The 18,744-nt window shown below is 32.5% G+C and overlaps 1 protein-coding gene and 1 long non-coding RNA gene across 7 annotated transcripts in view; one reads left to right on the forward strand and one right to left on the reverse strand.

Moving 5' to 3' along the window:
* Window positions 1–18,744, reverse strand: part of LOC127709698 (GPI inositol-deacylase-like) — a 283,867-nt gene that overhangs the window by 138,333 nt on the left and 126,790 nt on the right. For all 6 annotated transcript variants that reach the window (XR_007985716.1, XR_007985717.1, XM_052215342.1 and 3 more), the window contains exon 15: window positions 2,903–2,955. Coding sequence is in view for 4 of the 6 variants with exons in the window: in XM_052215342.1 (XP_052071302.1) it covers window positions 2,903–2,955 (53 nt within the window). In the remaining 2 variants the exon portion in view is untranslated. The remainder of the gene's footprint in view (window positions 1–2,902; window positions 2,956–18,744) is intronic.
* Window positions 15,446–16,232, forward strand: LOC127709759 (uncharacterized). The gene is made up of 3 exons (XR_007985740.1): window positions 15,446–15,657; window positions 15,826–15,993; window positions 16,203–16,232. It is a non-coding gene; the product is annotated as an uncharacterized LOC127709759 (long non-coding RNA).

The raw sequence follows: 18,744 nt of genomic DNA on the forward strand, positions 1-18,744 counted from the left end.
CCGACAGCCGTTTTGCCAGACAAGCTTTGTCTGCTTAAACCTGCCGTCGGACGTCAAGGGTAATATCGGACTACTCTGTTTAAAAAAAAAGTTTTATGTTTTAATGTTCTGTTAGATTCCACTAGGATTCTGATGGGTTCGTTCAAAGTCGGCTTAAATGTTGCAGTTCCCCTTAATTTGTCAGAAACACTTGTAGTAAAAGTGTCAGTTTTGTGGAAAGTAAAATCGACTCTGTCCAAAGGCAAAACATCATGAATTTGATGTCAATGCACGTCGTTCAACGTCTCATGATCGTCATACACGTACAGGTGATTTTTGCACAAGTTATTGATGTCACTGCCACATTTTGCAACCACTGATAAACACAGCGTAAATATTCCACCATTCTTAAATATCTTTTCTCCTCGTGAAGACGATAGTCTTCGTAGCAATGGTAGCAGACCAAATCTAATTGTATCGTTTCTTGACTTTTGATAGGATCTGATGAAAAATGGGAAACTTCCAGTCACCGAAAAATGACAGTCGGTACCGGAAACGACCCCGAAAATTTTCCGGAAATAAAAAAAAATCGGAAATAAAAATCGGAATAAAAACATTTGGGTCGGCAGGACTTTCTCTGGGTCGGTTGGGCGAGGGGAAACAAACCATATTTTTATTTTGGCCTTAGCATTGTGTATGAGTTGCATAATATTTGGATGAAGAAAACTTAAGTTAGACTTAAAGGTGGGGAAACAAAAATGGGAAGGATAGAAGGACAGACGGACGGACAGATGGATGGAAGGATGGATGGAAGGATGGAAGGACAGTCAAGGGTAACACTTAATGTCCATGTTGCCTACCGCGGGGCATATAAACAAAATATAAATAAATAAACTGCTCCACAGGGCACAGTTTGATACGACACTCCACTCTGAAGTAACTGTATTATAACAAAGTCGATGTAGGACTTTCTTTGAGATATTATTGTGTCTGGGAGACACAAATGATGCCCCCGCAGATGCAAAGTGTTATTTTAAAACACACAAAGTTAAGCATGGGAGCACATAGGTCTATATATGGTTCACTGTAGGAGGAGTTATCTGGAAACGCTATGCACCTCTTATGCAAGTAAATACTCCAAAAAATGACCAAGTTCAACTATCTCCCAAAAGAGCAAATATCAATAAAAATCAAAACCCTGACCACATGCACACCTTCAATATATGTACATACAGCCAGCAAAGTGAAAACTTCCTAGCATTCAAACTGTAGGAGGAGTTATCTGGAATAGCTATATACCCATAATGGGACAGACGGAAGGATGGACGGAAGGAAGGACAATCGGAAGGACGGACAGATGGATGGATGGACAGGGGTAAAACAATATGCCCCCCAACTTTCAGTTGCAGAGGCATAAAAATAGAAATGAGAAACACTTATGAACCACACCAACAAACGACAACCACTGAACAACACGCTCCTGACTTAGGACAGGTGCATACAAATGCAGGGGGTTAAAACGTTTTAACAAGTGCCAACCTTCACCCTAACCTGAAAAGTAGTGTAACATTACATCATAAAAAGATACAGCTCTGAATTTGGATTGTGATTAAATTTTTGACACAGCATAGATTTCTGAAACATATAATTACTTGACTGACTTTTGTTGCAGTAACTCTCACATAGAATCTGTCAGATAAGCAAATAAGCTACAGTGTGTCAATCACCAATCATTTAAAGACCAGTTAAGTTCAGTTTAGTGATCATTCACCGATCCGTCAAGTTCACCTCAAACAGTTACGACTAAGATTGCAAGTACTGTATATGACATGACATAAGTATTATATGAAGTCAAGGTCGTTAAACACCCATGTAGTAGTTTACATCCCAGACTTTTGGTGGAGCATCTTCTCATTGTCAGTCATAATATCTTATTTTTATATTTATTACTATGATAATCTCATAGTGAGGCTAAGACTGACTGAGATTCAATTTTCAAAGCATAATTAGAAAAAAAAGACAACACCCTGAAATGTCTAACCTGCACAGCTGATTATGATTGAATTTTATGTCTGAAAGTTTCTTTAGATCTAGGTCTAAATACAGGTATAACAGAGATTTAACATTATCAATGATCCATAAGGTCAAGGTCAGATCACTTCTGTCAGGTGACATGTACACCGTACAATCATTTTATACACGCAATATATAGTTGACCTATTACTTGTAGGATCTGAGAAATGGACCTAATCATGAAAAGTTAACATTGTCAAAAAACAAAAAAAATGAGATTAAGGTCAGATGAATCCTGTCAGACAGATATGACACCTTACAACTATTCTATACACCAATTACAGTTGACCTATTACTTATAGTTTCTGAGAAAGGGACCTAATCACAAAAGCTTGACATAACTAGGGTAGGATAATAAGATGGTCAGATAGAGGTGTGCACCTTACAATCATTATGTCCATCTTATAGAGCTGCCATGAAAATGAGCAAGGTCAGATGAACACTGTCAGACAGACACCATTCTTTATTGTACCAAATTTAGTTGACCTATTGCTTACAGTATCTGAGAAACTGACCTAATCATGAAAACTAAAGGTCAATTACTAAACCATTAAAATGAGGTCATGGACATGGAAATAAGCCAAGATGAAACCTCAGACCATAAGGCATGTGTTTACCAGATATGAATTACCTAGCTTTTCAACCTTCTGAAATATGAAGCTTTATACACTTTGCTAACTCAGCTACTACTGGATCAGCATCCTTATGTCTATCATTCTGCATGTGAGCCAAGAATATATCAAGAAAGAGCTTTTTTATAAACAGACAGGGAAAAAAGGAAGGCCACAAGATAAGAAATAATGAGCTTCTAGAAAAACTGCATATTAGTACATACATACACAACACTCACCATCTTTCTTCATTTCTTTCTATTTTACAAATACAAATCCAGTCTTGAAGGTCCTACAGAAATGAAATACAAAAAATTCACTGCATTTGACATCTCTAATACTAAAGATAGATTTAACACAATTTTCAGAAAAATGCAGGACTCAAACTGAAACAAATATTAACATATATCAGTACTCATACAGGCATGAACTTTCTTTGCGTTTATTTGCAAAATGCATTTTGTATGCACTTTTTAATACCAAATTCTCCCAACCTTAGAATATTCTGGAATTCTACTCAACTGTAATAAATTTTTTTTCTGAAGAATCACAAATACTTCACAAGATAAAGTTGAGCATCACATTTTATTTGATTTAAACAATTGACTGGTCAGTTTTAACAGCAACAAGGACTATGTGATATGCAAGCAAAGCTAATTAAATTGAACAAAAGAACAAAATATACTTTAATGGTACATACTGACACTGGTATGGATATGATGGCAGGAATAAGATGGGAAGATGCCTTACTTAAGTCATTCATGATGTGTCTAATACATTTATTGCTTTCCTTGATGCAAATGCCACTAAAGGAGACAGAATTAAGCAAATTCTCAGTGAGTGACATTTTTCAAAAAGACCCTTAGTTAACGACTTGAATGCACCCACCTAACATACAGCTACATTAAATATCATTTGAAAGCTATTTATCCGTACTTTCTGTTTTGCCCAGTTGTCAATAATCAAGGTCAAAGGTCAAGAATGAACATTTCTAAATTTCAATTTGAACAAGGTGAACCAACACCTGAAGTGGTAATCGTGCGGTTGGGTAATAGTGGGTGGATACCGAAAGGTATTCACAGTTGTCTTTCACTATATAAGTAAAATAAACGACAATAAAGACAACAACACCCATCAATTACCGCATGGTAGGAGTTTATTCTGGTCGACATGTTTCGCCAACAAGCATGGCGTCTTCAGGACAATATTACATATGAAATCAAACAGTGAAGTACAAATTTTGCGGTTATGTGGTTCGCCGAAAGTAGCGTAACAATAGAGGTTGTTATGACGACGTTATAGATATAACTAGAAAGTAAAAGTAAAATAAAATAAGAATCTAGTTAAGTTAAAAGTGAAAGTTAGTCAATAAAGTCATTAACGATGTGGTTAGCTGCTATTTCTAAATTTTGTAAGAATTACTGTAAATTCAGAAATTATTGTGAGGTTTTTATTAATGCAAATAATGCTACAGGGTGAGAATCGGAATAATAACAGCTCACATTCTGATATCTGATACATTTATCTGTATGCAGATTTTCCAGAAAATTGAAATAAATAATCTTGCATTGTTGTTCATTCTTCAAAAATTGCAATAATAAATGCACGCAATAATTTCTGAGTTTACAGTACACAAAATGCCCTTCCTGGTTCTTGTGTGATATTTTTTTTCTAAAAATCATTAAGAACAGAGAACAATTATTCTAATTCAAATGCAAATTCAAAAATGTTAATTGTGTAATATTTAGAGAAAATTGTAGTTCTTGAAAAATCCTCCAAAGATGATCAAATTGCATTAAAATCAAAATATTTCTTGAGGTAAAAATACTATTAATATTTATATGTCAAAAATAAAATAAATATATCGTTTATAGGTCAAGGGACTTTTTTTCATCATTTTAAACTGCAATTGATATAATGGTCATGAATCAGCCTTCTAATGAAGCTTTTGCAGTTGCCCAAAATACCTCCATCTGCAAATAAGGATCATTTTGCTTTTCTTTGTTTAGATAACACACCGATTGTTGTCAATATCAGGAAAAAATAATATACCATATTAAAAAAAGTGGCAATAAAAGTGCTTTAAGGAATATACAAGGTATATACAGCCCTTAATTAAATCTACTGAAATGGTCGCCTAGGCGACTTTAAAAGCTGCTTGGGGACCGTAAATTTCGAACAGTTTACCCTGATCTGAGTTGTGGTTTTAAAAAATCATCTGAGCACTTGACAGTAACACAAATTTATAATCTATTTCAAGCGCCTATTAGGTGTAATACCACCATTGATTTTCCCCTATTAGTCTTTGTTAAATTTGCACTTTTCAAAAAAATTTGCAGACTTTATCTCTGTTTCAAATAAAGAAATACTTGGCATGAGTAAAGTTTTATCCTGTCCAGTACTATAGAAAAAAATTCACATAACATTTCATTGCATATAAGAAAATAACCATCACTGGAAGTTAACCAATCAAATTTTCCCCCTTTTTTAACCTGTGTACAAGCTTTAGTAACCATGTGACCTCAAGTTTCAAAAATATTCTATAGAAACCCAAAATAAAAAAATAATGGTGCTTTGAAATACCCAAGATATATGTTTATGACCCAGAAATGTTTTACTGCAATGAAATGTAGGATCAATTACCTACAACTGTCAAATGCAAGGGAATATTTTTTTTCAACCTATTTTCGTATGCAACCGGATGTGACGTACTATGATTTGGTGGTATTACACCTAAAGAAGACTTTTTTGTTAAATAAACTGAATGTGACTTTTTTGTTAAATAAACTGAATGTGACTTTTTTCCTTTGTAATACTGGTTATTTCAAGCATTCCTGTCAAGTTTTGTCATAATCAGTTCAATAGTTTGAGAAAAATCTGGTATAATGTAAGACGACATCTACAGCGATTCGAGCAAAATTTCTTCGAAAAATCCAAACCAAGCCGCATCATGATAGAATATAGTGTGGACCAATAAATGATCAAATATTTATCTCATCGGCCTACAAACAGTTGAATATGATACAAAAGAAGACTTTAGGATGATAAATACTACTAATGGACCTCTTTGTCTTCCTTATAAGGTCTCTTTTGGTCCATTTATACCTCTCATTTCCTCAAAATTTCTACTTTTTAGGCCAATAAATAAAAATTTTGGGGTAACTTTCACTCATTTATGATAGAAATGTTATAATAAATGATTAATTGAAGTATTCAAGCTGAATGAACTATCCGTATAAAAGTTTACTGTCTCCAAGGAGGTTTCAATAAGTCCTTACGTAAAACTTAAATTTACGCCGCATTCCAGAGTGGGACATAAAAAGCTTCTCTTTTGGTGAATAATTTGTTGTTACTGCTTTAAAAATAATTTCATTTACTTAAAACTATATATTTATTAAAGTATTTTTTAGGAAAATTTTTCTAGTGTAGCAGAATATAAGAAATAAGGAGAAAAAGCTCCCCAAAACTCTAAGTATGGCTTGTTCTGTCAACTAATATTCATGGTAAAGTCCTATTTCAAGGAAATTTTCTCATAAAATGTGTTTGGAGACTCAATCCACTCAGAATATTTCATTATTTGTAATATTTCACTTAAATAGCAAGAAATTTTAACACATGAGAGTACTCACAAGGTCAAAGGTGCATGTACAGCTTCCCATATTAAGTGTAATACCACCATTGATTTTCTCCTATTAGTCTTTGTTAAATTTGCACTTTTCAAAAAATTGTGCAGACTTTATCTTTGTTTCAAATAAAGAAATACTTGGCATGAGTAAAGTTTTATCCTGTCCAGTACTATAGAAAAAAATTCACATAACATTTCATTGCATATAAGAAAATAACCATCACTGGAAGTTAACCAATCAAATTTTCCCCCTTTTTTAACCTGTGTACAAGCTTTAGTAACCATGTGACCTCAAGTTTCAAAAATATTCTATAGAAACCCAAAATAAAAAAATAATGGTGCTTTGAAATACCCAAGATATATGTTTATGACCCAGAAATGTTTTACTGCAATGAAATGTAGGATCAATTACCTACAACTGTCAAATGCAAGGGAATATTTTTTTTCAACCTATTTTCGTATGCAACCGGATGTGACGTACTATGATTTGGTGGTATTACACCTAAAGAAGACTTTTTTGTTAAATAAACTGAATGTGACTTTTTTGTTAAATAAACTGAATGTGACTTTTTTCCTTTGTAATACTGGTTATTTCAAGCATTCCTGTCAAGTTTTGTCATAATCAGTTCAATAGTTTGAGAAAAATCTGGTATAATGTAAGACGACATCTACAGCGATTCGAGCAAAATTTCTTCGAAAAATCCAAACCAAGCCGCATCATGATAGAATATAGTGTGGACCAATAAATGATCAAATATTTATCTCATCTGCCTACAAACAGTTGAATATGATACAAAAGAAGACTTTAGGATGATAAATACTACTAATGGACCTCTTTGTCTTCCTTATAAGGTCTCTTTTGGTCCATTTATACCTCTCATTTCCTCAAAATTTCTACTTTTTAGGCCAATAAATAAAAATTTTGGGGTAACTTTCACTCATTTATGATAGAAATGTTATAATAAATGATTAATTGAAGTATTCAAGCTGAATGAACTATCCGTATAAAAGTTTACTGTCTCCAAGGAGGTTTCAATAAGTCCTTACGTAAAACTTAAATTTACGCCGCATTCCAGAGTGGGACATAAAAAGCTTCTCTTTTGGTGAATAATTTGTTGTTACTGCTTTAAAAATAATTTCATTTACTTAAAAAACTATATATTTATTAAAGTATTTTTTAGGAAAATTTTTCTAGTATAGCAGAATATAAGAAATAAGGAGAAAAAGCTCCCCAAAACTCTAAGTATGGCTTGTTCTGTCAACTAATATTCATGGTAAAGTCCTATTTCAAGGAAATTTTCTCATAAAATGTGTTTGGAGACTCAATCCACTCAGAATATTTCATTATTTGTAATATTTCACTTAAATAGCAAGAAATTTTAACACATGAGAGTACTCACAAGGTCAAAGGTGCATGTACAGCTTCCCATATTAAGTGTAATACCACCATTGATTTTCTCCTATTAGTCTTTGTTAAATTTGCACTTTTCAAAAAATTGTGCAGACTTTATCTTTGTTTCAAATAAAGAAATACTTGGCATGAGTAAAGTTTTATCCTGTCCAGTACTATAGAAAAAAATTCACATAACATTTCATTGCATATAAGAAAATAACCATCACTGGAAGTTAACCAATCAAATTTTCCCCCTTTTTTAACCTGTGTACAAGCTTTAGTAACCATGTGACCTCAAGTTTCAAAAATATTCTATAGAAACCCAAAATAAAAAAATAATGGTGCTTTGAAATACCCAAGATATATGTTTATGACCCAGAAATGTTTTACTGCAATGAAATGTAGGATCAATTACCTACAACTGTCAAATGCAAGGGAATATTTTTTTTCAACCTATTTTCGTATGCAACCGGATGTGACGTACTATGATTTGGTGGTATTACACCTAAAGAAGACTTTTTTGTTAAATAAACTGAATGTGACTTTTTTGTTAAATAAACTGAATGTGACTTTTTTCCTTTGTAATACTGGTTATTTCAAGCATTCCTGTCAAGTTTTGTCATAATCAGTTCAATAGTTTGAGAAAAATCTGGTATAATGTAAGACGACATCTACAGCGATTCGAGCAAAATTTCTTCGAAAAATCCAAACCAAGCCGCATCATGATAGAATATAGTGTGGACCAATAAATGATCAAATATTTATCTCATCGGCCTACAAACAGTTGAATATGATACAAAAGAAGACTTTAGGATGATAAATACTACTAATGGACCTCTTTGTCTTCCTTATAAGGTCTCTTTTGGTCCATTTATACCTCTCATTTCCTCAAAATTTCTACTTTTTAGGCCAATAAATAAAAATTTTGGGGTAACTTTCACTCATTTATGATAGAAATGTTATAATAAATGATTAATTGAAGTATTCAAGCTGAATGAACTATCCGTATAAAAGTTTACTGTCTCCAAGGAGGTTTCAATAAGTCCTTACGTAAAACTTAAATTTACGCCGCATTCCAGAGTGGGACATAAAAAGCTTCTCTTTTGGTGAATAATTTGTTGTTACTGCTTTAAAAATAATTTCATTTACTTAAAACTATATATTTATTAAAGTATTTTTTAGGAAAATTTTTCTAGTATAGCAGAATATAAGAAATAAGGAGAAAAAGCTCCCCAAAACTCTAAGTATGGCTTGTTCTGTCAACTAATATTCATGGTTAAGTCCTATTTCAAGGAAATTTTCTCATAAAATGTGTTTGGAGACTCAATCCACTCAGAATATTTCATTATTTGTAATATTTCACTTAAATAGCAAGAAATTTTAACACATGAGAGTACTCACAAGGTCAAAGGTGCATGTACAGCTTCCCATATTAAGTGTAATACCACCATTGATTTTCTCCTATTAGTCTTTGTTAAATTTGCACTTTTCAAAAAATTGTGCAGACTTTATCTTTGTTTCAAATAAAGAAATACTTGGCATGAGTAAAGTTTTATCCTGTCCAGTACTATAGAAAAAAATTCACATAACATTTCATTGCATATAAGAAAATAACCATCACTGGAAGTTAACCAATCAAATTTTCCCCCTTTTTTAACCTGTGTACAAGCTTTAGTAACCATGTGACCTCAAGTTTCAAAAATATTCTATAGAAACCCAAAATAAAAAAATAATGGTGCTTTGAAATACCCAAGATATATGTTTATGACCCAGAAATGTTTTACTGCAATGAAATGTAGGATCAATTACCTACAACTGTCAAATGCAAGGGAATATTTTTTTTCAACCTATTTTCGTATGCAACCGGATATGACGTACTATGATTTGGTGGTATTACACCTAAAGAAGATTTTTTGTTAAATAAACTGAATGTGATTTTTTTATTAAATAAACTGAATGTGACTTTTTTCCTTTGTAATACTGGTTATTTCAAGCATTCCTGTCAAGTTTTGTCATAATCAGTTCAATAGTTTGAGAAAAATCTGGTATAATGTAAGACGACATCTACAGCGATTCGAGCAAAATTTCTTCGAAAAATCCAAACCAAGCCGCATCATGATAGAATATAGTGTGGACCAATAAATGATCAAATATTTATCTCATCTGCATACAAACAGTTGAATATGATACAAAAGAAGACTTTAGGATGATAAATACTACTAATGGACCTCTTTGTCTTCCTTATAAGGTCTCTTTTGGTCCATTTATACCTCTCATTTCCTCAAAATTTCTACTTTTTAGGCCAATAAATAAAAATTTTGGGGTAACTTTCACTCATTTATGATAGAAATGTTATAATAAATGATTAATTGAAGTATTCAAGCTGAATGAACTATCCGTATAAAAGTTTACTGTCTCCAAGGAGGTTTCAATAAGTCCTTACGTAAAACTTAAATTTACGCCGCATTCCAGAGTGGGACATAAAAAGCTTCTCTTTTGGTGAATAATTTGTTGTTACTGCTTTAAAAATAATTTCATTTACTTAAAACTATATATTTATTAAAGTATTTTTTAGGAAAATTTTTCTAGTATAGCAGAATATAAGAAATAAGGAGAAAAAGCTCCCCAAAACTCTAAGTATGGCTTGTTCTGTCAACTAATATTCATGGTAAAGTCCTATTTCAAGGAAATTTTCTCATAAAATGTGTTTGGAGACTCAATCCACTCAGAATATTTCATTATTTGTAATATTTCACTTAAATAGCAAGAAATTTTAACACATGAGAGTACTCACAAGGTCAAAGGTGCATGTACAGCTTCCCATATTAAGTGTAATACCACCATTGATTTTCTCCTATTAGTCTTTGTTAAATTTGCACTTTTCAAAAAATTGTGCAGACTTTATCTTTGTTTCAAATAAAGAAATACTTGGCATGAGTAAAGTTTTATCCTGTCCAGTACTATAGAAAAAAATTCACATAACATTTCATTGCATATAAGAAAATAACCATCACTGGAAGTTAACCAATCAAATTTTCCCCCTTTTTTAACCTGTGTACAAGCTTTAGTAACCATGTGACCTCAAGTTTCAAAAATATTCTATAGAAACCCAAAATAAAAAAATAATGGTGCTTTGAAATACCCAAGATATATGTTTATGACCCAGAAATGTTTTACTGCAATGAAATGTAGGATCAATTACCTACAACTGTCAAATGCAAGGGAATATTTTTTTTCAACCTATTTTCGTATGCAACCGGATGTGACGTACTATGATTTGGTGGTATTACACCTAAAGAAGACTTTTTTGTTAAATAAACTGAATGTGACTTTTTTGTTAAATAAACTGAATGTGACTTTTTTCCTTTGTAATACTGGTTATTTCAAGCATTCCTGTCAAGTTTTGTCATAATCAGTTCAATAGTTTGAGAAAAATCTGGTATAATGTAAGACGACATCTACAGCGATTCGAGCAAAATTTCTTCGAAAAATCCAAACCAAGCCGCATCATGATAGAATATAGTGTGGACCAATAAATGATCAAATATTTATCTCATCTGCCTACAAACAGTTGAATATGATACAAAAGAAGACTTTAGGATGATAAATACTACTAATGGACCTCTTTGTCTTCCTTATAAGGTCTCTTTTGGTCCATTTATACCTCTCATTTCCTCAAAATTTCTACTTTTTAGGCCAATAAATAAAAATTTTGGGGTAACTTTCACTCATTTATGATAGAAATGTTATAATAAATGATTAATTGAAGTATTCAAGCTGAATGAACTATCCGTATAAAAGTTTACTGTCTCCAAGGAGGTTTCAATAAGTCCTTACGTAAAACTTAAATTTACGCCGCATTCCAGAGTGGGACATAAAAAGCTTCTCTTTTGGTGAATAATTTGTTGTTACTGCTTTAAAAATAATTTCATTTACTTAAAACTATATATTTATTAAAGTATTTTTTAGGAAAATTTTTCTAGTATAGCAGAATATAAGAAATAAGGAGAAAAAGCTCCCCAAAACTCTAAGTATGGCTTGTTCTGTCAACTAATATTCATGGTAAAGTCCTATTTCAAGGAAATTTTCTCATAAAATGTGTTTGGAGACTCAATCCACTCAGAATATTTCATTATTTGTAATATTTCACTTAAATAGCAAGAAATTTTAACACATGAGAGTACTCACAAGGTCAAAGGTGCATGTACAGCTTCCCATATTAAGTGTAATACCACCATTGATTTTCTCCTATTAGTCTTTGTTAAATTTGCACTTTTCAAAAAATTGTGCAGACTTTATCTTTGTTTCAAATAAAGAAATACTTGGCATGAGTAAAGTTTTATCCTGTCCAGTACTATAGAAAAAAATTCACATAACATTTCATTGCATATAAGAAAATAACCATCACTGGAAGTTAACCAATCAAATTTTCCCCTTTTTTAACCTGTGTACAAGCTTTAGTAACCATGTGACCTCAAGTTTCAAAAATATTCTATAGAAACCCAAAATAAAAAAATAATGGTGCTTTGAAATACCCAAGATATATGTTTATGACCCAGAAATGTTTTACTGCAATGAAATGTAGGATCAATTACCTACAACTGTCAAATGCAAGGGAATATTTTTTTTCAACCTATTTTCGTATGCAACCGGATATGACGTACTATGATTTGGTGGTATTACACCTAAAGAAGACTTTTTTGTTAAATAAACTGAATGTGATTTTTTTATTAAATAAACTGAATGTGACTTTTTTCCTTTGTAATACTGGTTATTTCAAGCATTCCTGTCAAGTTTTGTCATAATCAGTTCAATAGTTTGAGAAAAATCTGGTATAATGTAAGACGACATCTACAGCGATTCGAGCAAAATTTCTTTGAAAAATCCAAACCAAGCCGCATCATGATAGAATATAGTGTGGACCAATAAATGATCAAATATTTATCTCATCTGCCTACAAACAGTTGAATATGATACAAAAGAAGACTTTAGGATGATAAATACTACTAATGGACCTCTTTGTCTTCCTTATAAGGTCTCTTTTGGTCCATTTATACCTCTCATTTCCTCAAAATTTCTACTTTTTAGGCCAATAAATAAAAATTTTGGGGTAACTTTCACTCATTTATGATAGAAATGTTATAATAAATGATTAACTGAAGTATTCAAGCTGAATGAACTATCCGTATAAAAGTTTACTGTCTCCAAGGAGGTTTCAATAAGTCCTTACTGAAAACTTAAATTTACGCCGCGTTCCAGAGTGGGACATAAAAAGCTTCTCTTTTGGTGAATAATTTGTTGTTACTGCTTTAAAAATAATTTCATTTACTTAAAACTATATATTTATTAAAGTATTTTTTAGGAAAATTTTTCTAGTATAGCAGAATATAAGAAATAAGGAGAAAAAGCTCCCCAAAACTCTAAGTATGGCTTGTTCTGTCAACTAATATTCATGGTAAAGTCCTATTTCAAGGAAATTTTCTCATAAAATGTGTTTGGAGACTCAATCCACTCAGAATATTTCATTATTTGTAATATTTCACTTAAATAGCAAGAAATTTTAACACATGAGAGTACTCACAAGGTCAAAGGTGCATGTACAGCTTCCCATATTAAGTGTAATACCACCATTGATTTTCTCCTATTAGTCTTTGTTAAATTTGCACTTTTCAAAAAATTGTGCAGACTTTATCTTTGTTTCAAATAAAGAAATACTTGGCATGAGTAAAGTTTTATCCTGTCCAGTACTATAGAAAAAAATTCACATAACATTTCATTGCATATAAGAAAATAACCATCACTGGAAGTTAACCAATCAAATTTTCCCCCTTTTTTAACCTGTGTACAAGCTTTAGTAACCATGTGACCTCAAGTTTCAAAAATATTCTATAGAAACCCAAAATAAAAAAATAATGGTGCTTTGAAATACCCAAGATATATGTTTATGACCCAGAAATGTTTTACTGCTTTGAAATGTAGGATCAATTACCTACAACTGTCAAATGCAAGGGAATATTTTTTTTCAACCTATTTTCGTATGCAACCGGATATGACGTACTATGATTTGGTGGTATTACACCTAAAGAAGACTTTTTTGTTAAATAAACTGAATGTGATTTTTTTATTAAATAAACTGAATGTGACTTTTTTCCTTTGTAATACTGGTTATTTCAAGCATTCCTGTCAAGTTTTGTCATAATCAGTTCAATAGTTTGAGAAAAATCTGGTATAATGTAAGACGACATCTACAGCGATTCGAGCAAAATTTCTTTGAAAAATCCAAACCAAGCCGCATCATGATAGAATATAGTGTGGACCAATAAATGATCAAATATTTATCTCATCTGCCTACAAACAGTTGAATATGATACAAAAGAAGACTTTAGGATGATAAATACTACTAATGGACCTCTTTGTCTTCCTTATAAGGTCTCTTTTGGTCCATTTATACCTCTCATTTCCTCAAAATTTCTACTTTTTAGGCCAATAAATAAAAATTTTGGGGTAACTTTCACTCATTTATGATAGAAATGTTATAATAAATGATTAACTGAAGTATTCAAGCTGAATGAACTATCCGTATAAAAGTTTACTGTCTCCAAGGAGGTTTCAATAAGTCCTTACTGAAAACTTAAATTTACGCCGCGTTCCAGAGTGGGACATAAAAAGCTTCTCTTTTGGTGAATAATTTGTTGTTACTGCTTTAAAAATAATTTCATTTACTTAAAACTATATATTTATCAAAGTATTTCTTAGGAAAAATTTTCTAGTATAGCAGAATATAAGAAATAAGGAGAAAAAGCTCCCCAAAACTCTAAGTATGGCTTGTTCTGTCAACTAATATTCATGGTAAAGTCCTATTTCAAGGAAATTTTCTCATAAAATGTGTTTGGAGACTCAATCCACTCAGAATATTTCATTATTTGTAATATTTCACTTAAATAGCAAGAAATTTTAACACATGAGAGTACTCACAAGGTCAAAGGTGCATGTACAGCTTCCCATATTAAGTGTAATACCACCATTGATTTTCTCCTATTAGTCTTTGTTAAATTTGCACTTTTCAAAAAATTGTGCAGACTTTATCTTTGTTTCAAATAAAGAAATACTTGGCATGAGTAAAGTTTTATCCTGTCCAGTACTATAGAAAAAAATTCACATAACATTTCATTGCATATAAGAAAATAACCATCACTGGAAGTTAACCAATCAAATTTTCCCCCTTTTTTAACCTGTGTACAAGCTTTAGTAACCATGTGACCTCAAGTTTCAAAAATATTCTATAGAAACCCAAAATAAAAAAATAATGGTGCTTTGAAATACCCAAGATATATGTTTATGACCCAGAAATGTTTTACTGCAATGAAATGTAGGATCAATTACCTACAACTGTCAAATGCAAGGGAATATTTTTTTTCAACCTATTTTCGTATGCAACCGGATATGACGTACTATGATTTGGTGGTATTACACCTTATAGATCTAAGCTTGATCTTCTCAGTGCTTTATATCATCAGGTAATTGCAGTAAATTTATAAGCATTTTGTTGTCGTTCTATACTGAAAATGGCAAAGCAGTTACTGCTGACAGGATTAATGAAAGAACCTTAGTGAGCGCGCTCACATACCCCACGTCCCCACATTGTCATTGGAGAAATAAAATAAGTGTAAGAAAAAAAAATTGTATCAGAAAAAAAAATTGAATCATAATTTCCTGTTAATATGCACATCTACATTGTACGTCCTTATTATCTACACAGTTTCATAAAATTCTGTTGTATGGTTTGAGAGGAGTTGCGATGACAAAAGGTTGTAGTAGTATATTGGGCAAATAAGTTCAAAGGGGCATAACTCCTGGAAAAAAATTTGAATCGTAATTTCCTGTCGATATGCACATCTACCTAGTATGTCCTTATTATCTGAAAAGGTTTCATGAAATTCTGTTGTGTGGTTTGAGAGGAGTTGCGATGACAAAAGGTTGCAGTAGTATATAGGGCAAATAAGTTCAAAGAGGCTTAACTCCTGGAAAAAAAATTGAATCCTAATTTCCTGTCGATATGCACATCTACGTAGTATGTCCTTATTATCTGAAAAGGTTTCAAAAAATTCTGTTGTGTGGTTTGAGAGGAGTTGTGATGACAAAAGGTTGCAGTAGTATATTGGGCAAATAAGTTCAAAGGGGCGTAACTCCTGGAAAAAAAATTGAATCGTAATTTCCTGTCGATATGCACATCTACGTAGTATGTCCTTATTATCTGAAAAGGTTTCATGAAATTCTGTTGTGTGGTTTGAGAGGAGTTGCGATGACAAAAGGTTGCAGTAGTATATTTTGAGAGGAGTTGCGATGACAAAAGGTTGCAGTAGTATATTGGGCAAATAAGTTCAAAAGGGCGTAACTCCTGGAAAAAAAATTGAATCGTAATTTCCTGTCGGTATGCACATCTACGTAGTATGTCCTTATTATCTGAAAAGGTTTCATAAAATTCTGTTGTGTGGTTTGAGAGAAGTTGCGATGACAAAAGGTTGCAGTAGTATATTGGACAAATAAGTTCAAAGAGGCTTAAGTCCTGGAAAAAAAATTGAATCGTAATTTCCTGTCGATATGCACATCTACGTAGTATGTCCTTATTATCTGAAAAGGTTTCAAAAAATTCTGTTGTGTGGTTTGAGAGGAGTTGTGATGACAAAAATTTGCAGTAGTATGTTGGGCAAATAAGTTCAAAGGGGCGTAACTCCTGGAAAAAAAATTGAATCCTAATTTCCTGTCGATATGCACATTTACGTAGTATGTCCTTATTATCTGAAAAGGTGACATGAAATTCTGTTGTGTGGTTTGAGAGGAGTTGTGATGACAAACTGTTGCAGTAGTACATTAAAGTAAATAAGTTGAAAGGGGCGTAACTCCTAGAAAAAGAATTGAATCGTAATTTTCTGTCGATATGCACAACTACATAGTATGTCCTTATTATCTAAAAAGGTTTCGTGAAATTCTGTTGTGTGGTTTGAGAGGAGTTGCGATGACAAGAAACAGGACGGACGGACAGACAGACAGACAGACAGACAGACAGACAGACAGACAGACAGACAGACAGACAGACAGACAGACAGACAGACAGACAGACTCGTCTGTTTTACTGACCATTGATTTTATGATGAAAGTCTTAAAGATAAAGGTTTTACTACAAGTATCACATAAACTTAACATTTTTAAAGATCCATGACAATGAGGTCAAGGTCAGATAAAAACTGTCACACAGACATGTACACCTTACAATTATTCCATACACCAAATATAGTTGACCCGTTGCTTTTAGTAATTGAAAAACAGACCAAAACACAAAAACTTAATGATAACCAATGAACCATGGAAATGAGGTCAAGGTCAGATGATACTGGCTAGACAAACATGTACACCTTTAATACAATCATTCCATACACCAATCATAGTTGACTTATTGCTATTAGTATTTGAAAAACAGACCAAACATTGACCAATGAACCATGAAAATGAGGTCAAGGTTGAGATGGCACTGGCTAGAAAGACATGTACACCTTACAATCATTCCATAAGCCAAACTATAGTATACCTATTGCTTATAGTACTTGAAAAACAGACCAAAACATAAAAACTTAACATTGCCCAATGAACCATGAAAATGAGGTCAAGGTCAGATGACACCAGCTAGACAGACATGTACTCCTTACAATCATTCCATACACCACATATAGTTGACCTGCTGCTTGAAGTATCTCACAAACGGACCTAATCACGTAACTTTAACCTTGATCACTGATCCATGAATTGAGGTATAGGTCAGGTTAACCCTGTCTGACAGACATGTAGATGTTGCAAGGAACCCATATACTAAATATAGTTATCCTATTACCTAAAAATCTTTTTGAAGCAGTCACTGAACCATGAAAATGAGGTCAAGGACAATGGGCATATGACAGAAGGAAACTTCTTAACATAAGGTATCTGCATACAAGGTATGAAGCATCCAGGTCTTCTACCTACTGAAATATAAAGCTTTATACAAATAGTTTACGCAGCTGACGCCGGATAGTAATACCTATCTCTCACATACTAGGCGAGACAAAAACCATTGCTGAGGAAGAAACCAATCTGAATGATGTACCCCACCAAATAAATCTAGACCGGTTATCATTACCGACACGCCACCATCAATTCAAACTGAAAATAAACATCAGTGCACACTCTTAAATGTCTCTCCTGCTTTACTGACCATTCATTTTATGTTAATATAAAACGAAGATGTGGTATGATTGCCAATGTGACAACTCTCCACAAGGGTCCTCAATATAAAGTTTTACTACTAAGTATCACATAAACTTAACATGAAACAAGAAAATGAGGTCAACGTCAGATAAACCAAGCCAGAAATACATGTACACCTTACAATAATTCAATACACCCAATATAGTTGACCTTTTGCTTATAGTTTAAGAAAAACAGACCAAAACACAATAAATTGCTTAGCCGAGCGCAGCTGGATACAACCGCAGAGGTCTAATCCTGAACAGTTGGGGCAAAAATGGACACAATACTCGCGCTTGATACAGGTCTGAATTTGGATTGTAATTAAACATTTGACACGACACAGAATAACTGTAGTCAAAGAACTTAGAATTGGTTATATGATTTGAATTTATATTCAATTTTTTGCTTTTGTGCAATACACTATGCTGTTGCGAATTATTTCCCTCAAGATATGGTCATAATCTCAATTCAAATTTCCAATGGAGTTTGCAACCATAATTACCCATTTAAATACATCATTAAAGTCTTAAAATAGAAAATGACATACATAATCATGGCTAAACAGCATTTTTAAATAGTAACTTCTAAAAATAAATTGACAGCTAATCACCTCAAGACAATACAACATTTCTTGAACATAATTTAAAAGCAGTGTAAGGGAGGTAAACCAAACATAACATTGTACTTTTATTTAATTGTCCATTAACCAGGAAACCCTTGTTTTTCCCCCTTATTTGCCCCTTATTCCTAAACGGTTTGAGCCATAACCCCCCCAAAACCAA

Source organism: Mytilus californianus, unplaced genomic scaffold (genome assembly GCF_021869535.1).
Source record: "Mytilus californianus isolate M0D057914Y unplaced genomic scaffold, xbMytCali1.0.p SCAF_7, whole genome shotgun sequence".
Lineage (NCBI taxonomy): Eukaryota > Metazoa > Mollusca > Bivalvia > Mytilida > Mytilidae > Mytilus > Mytilus californianus.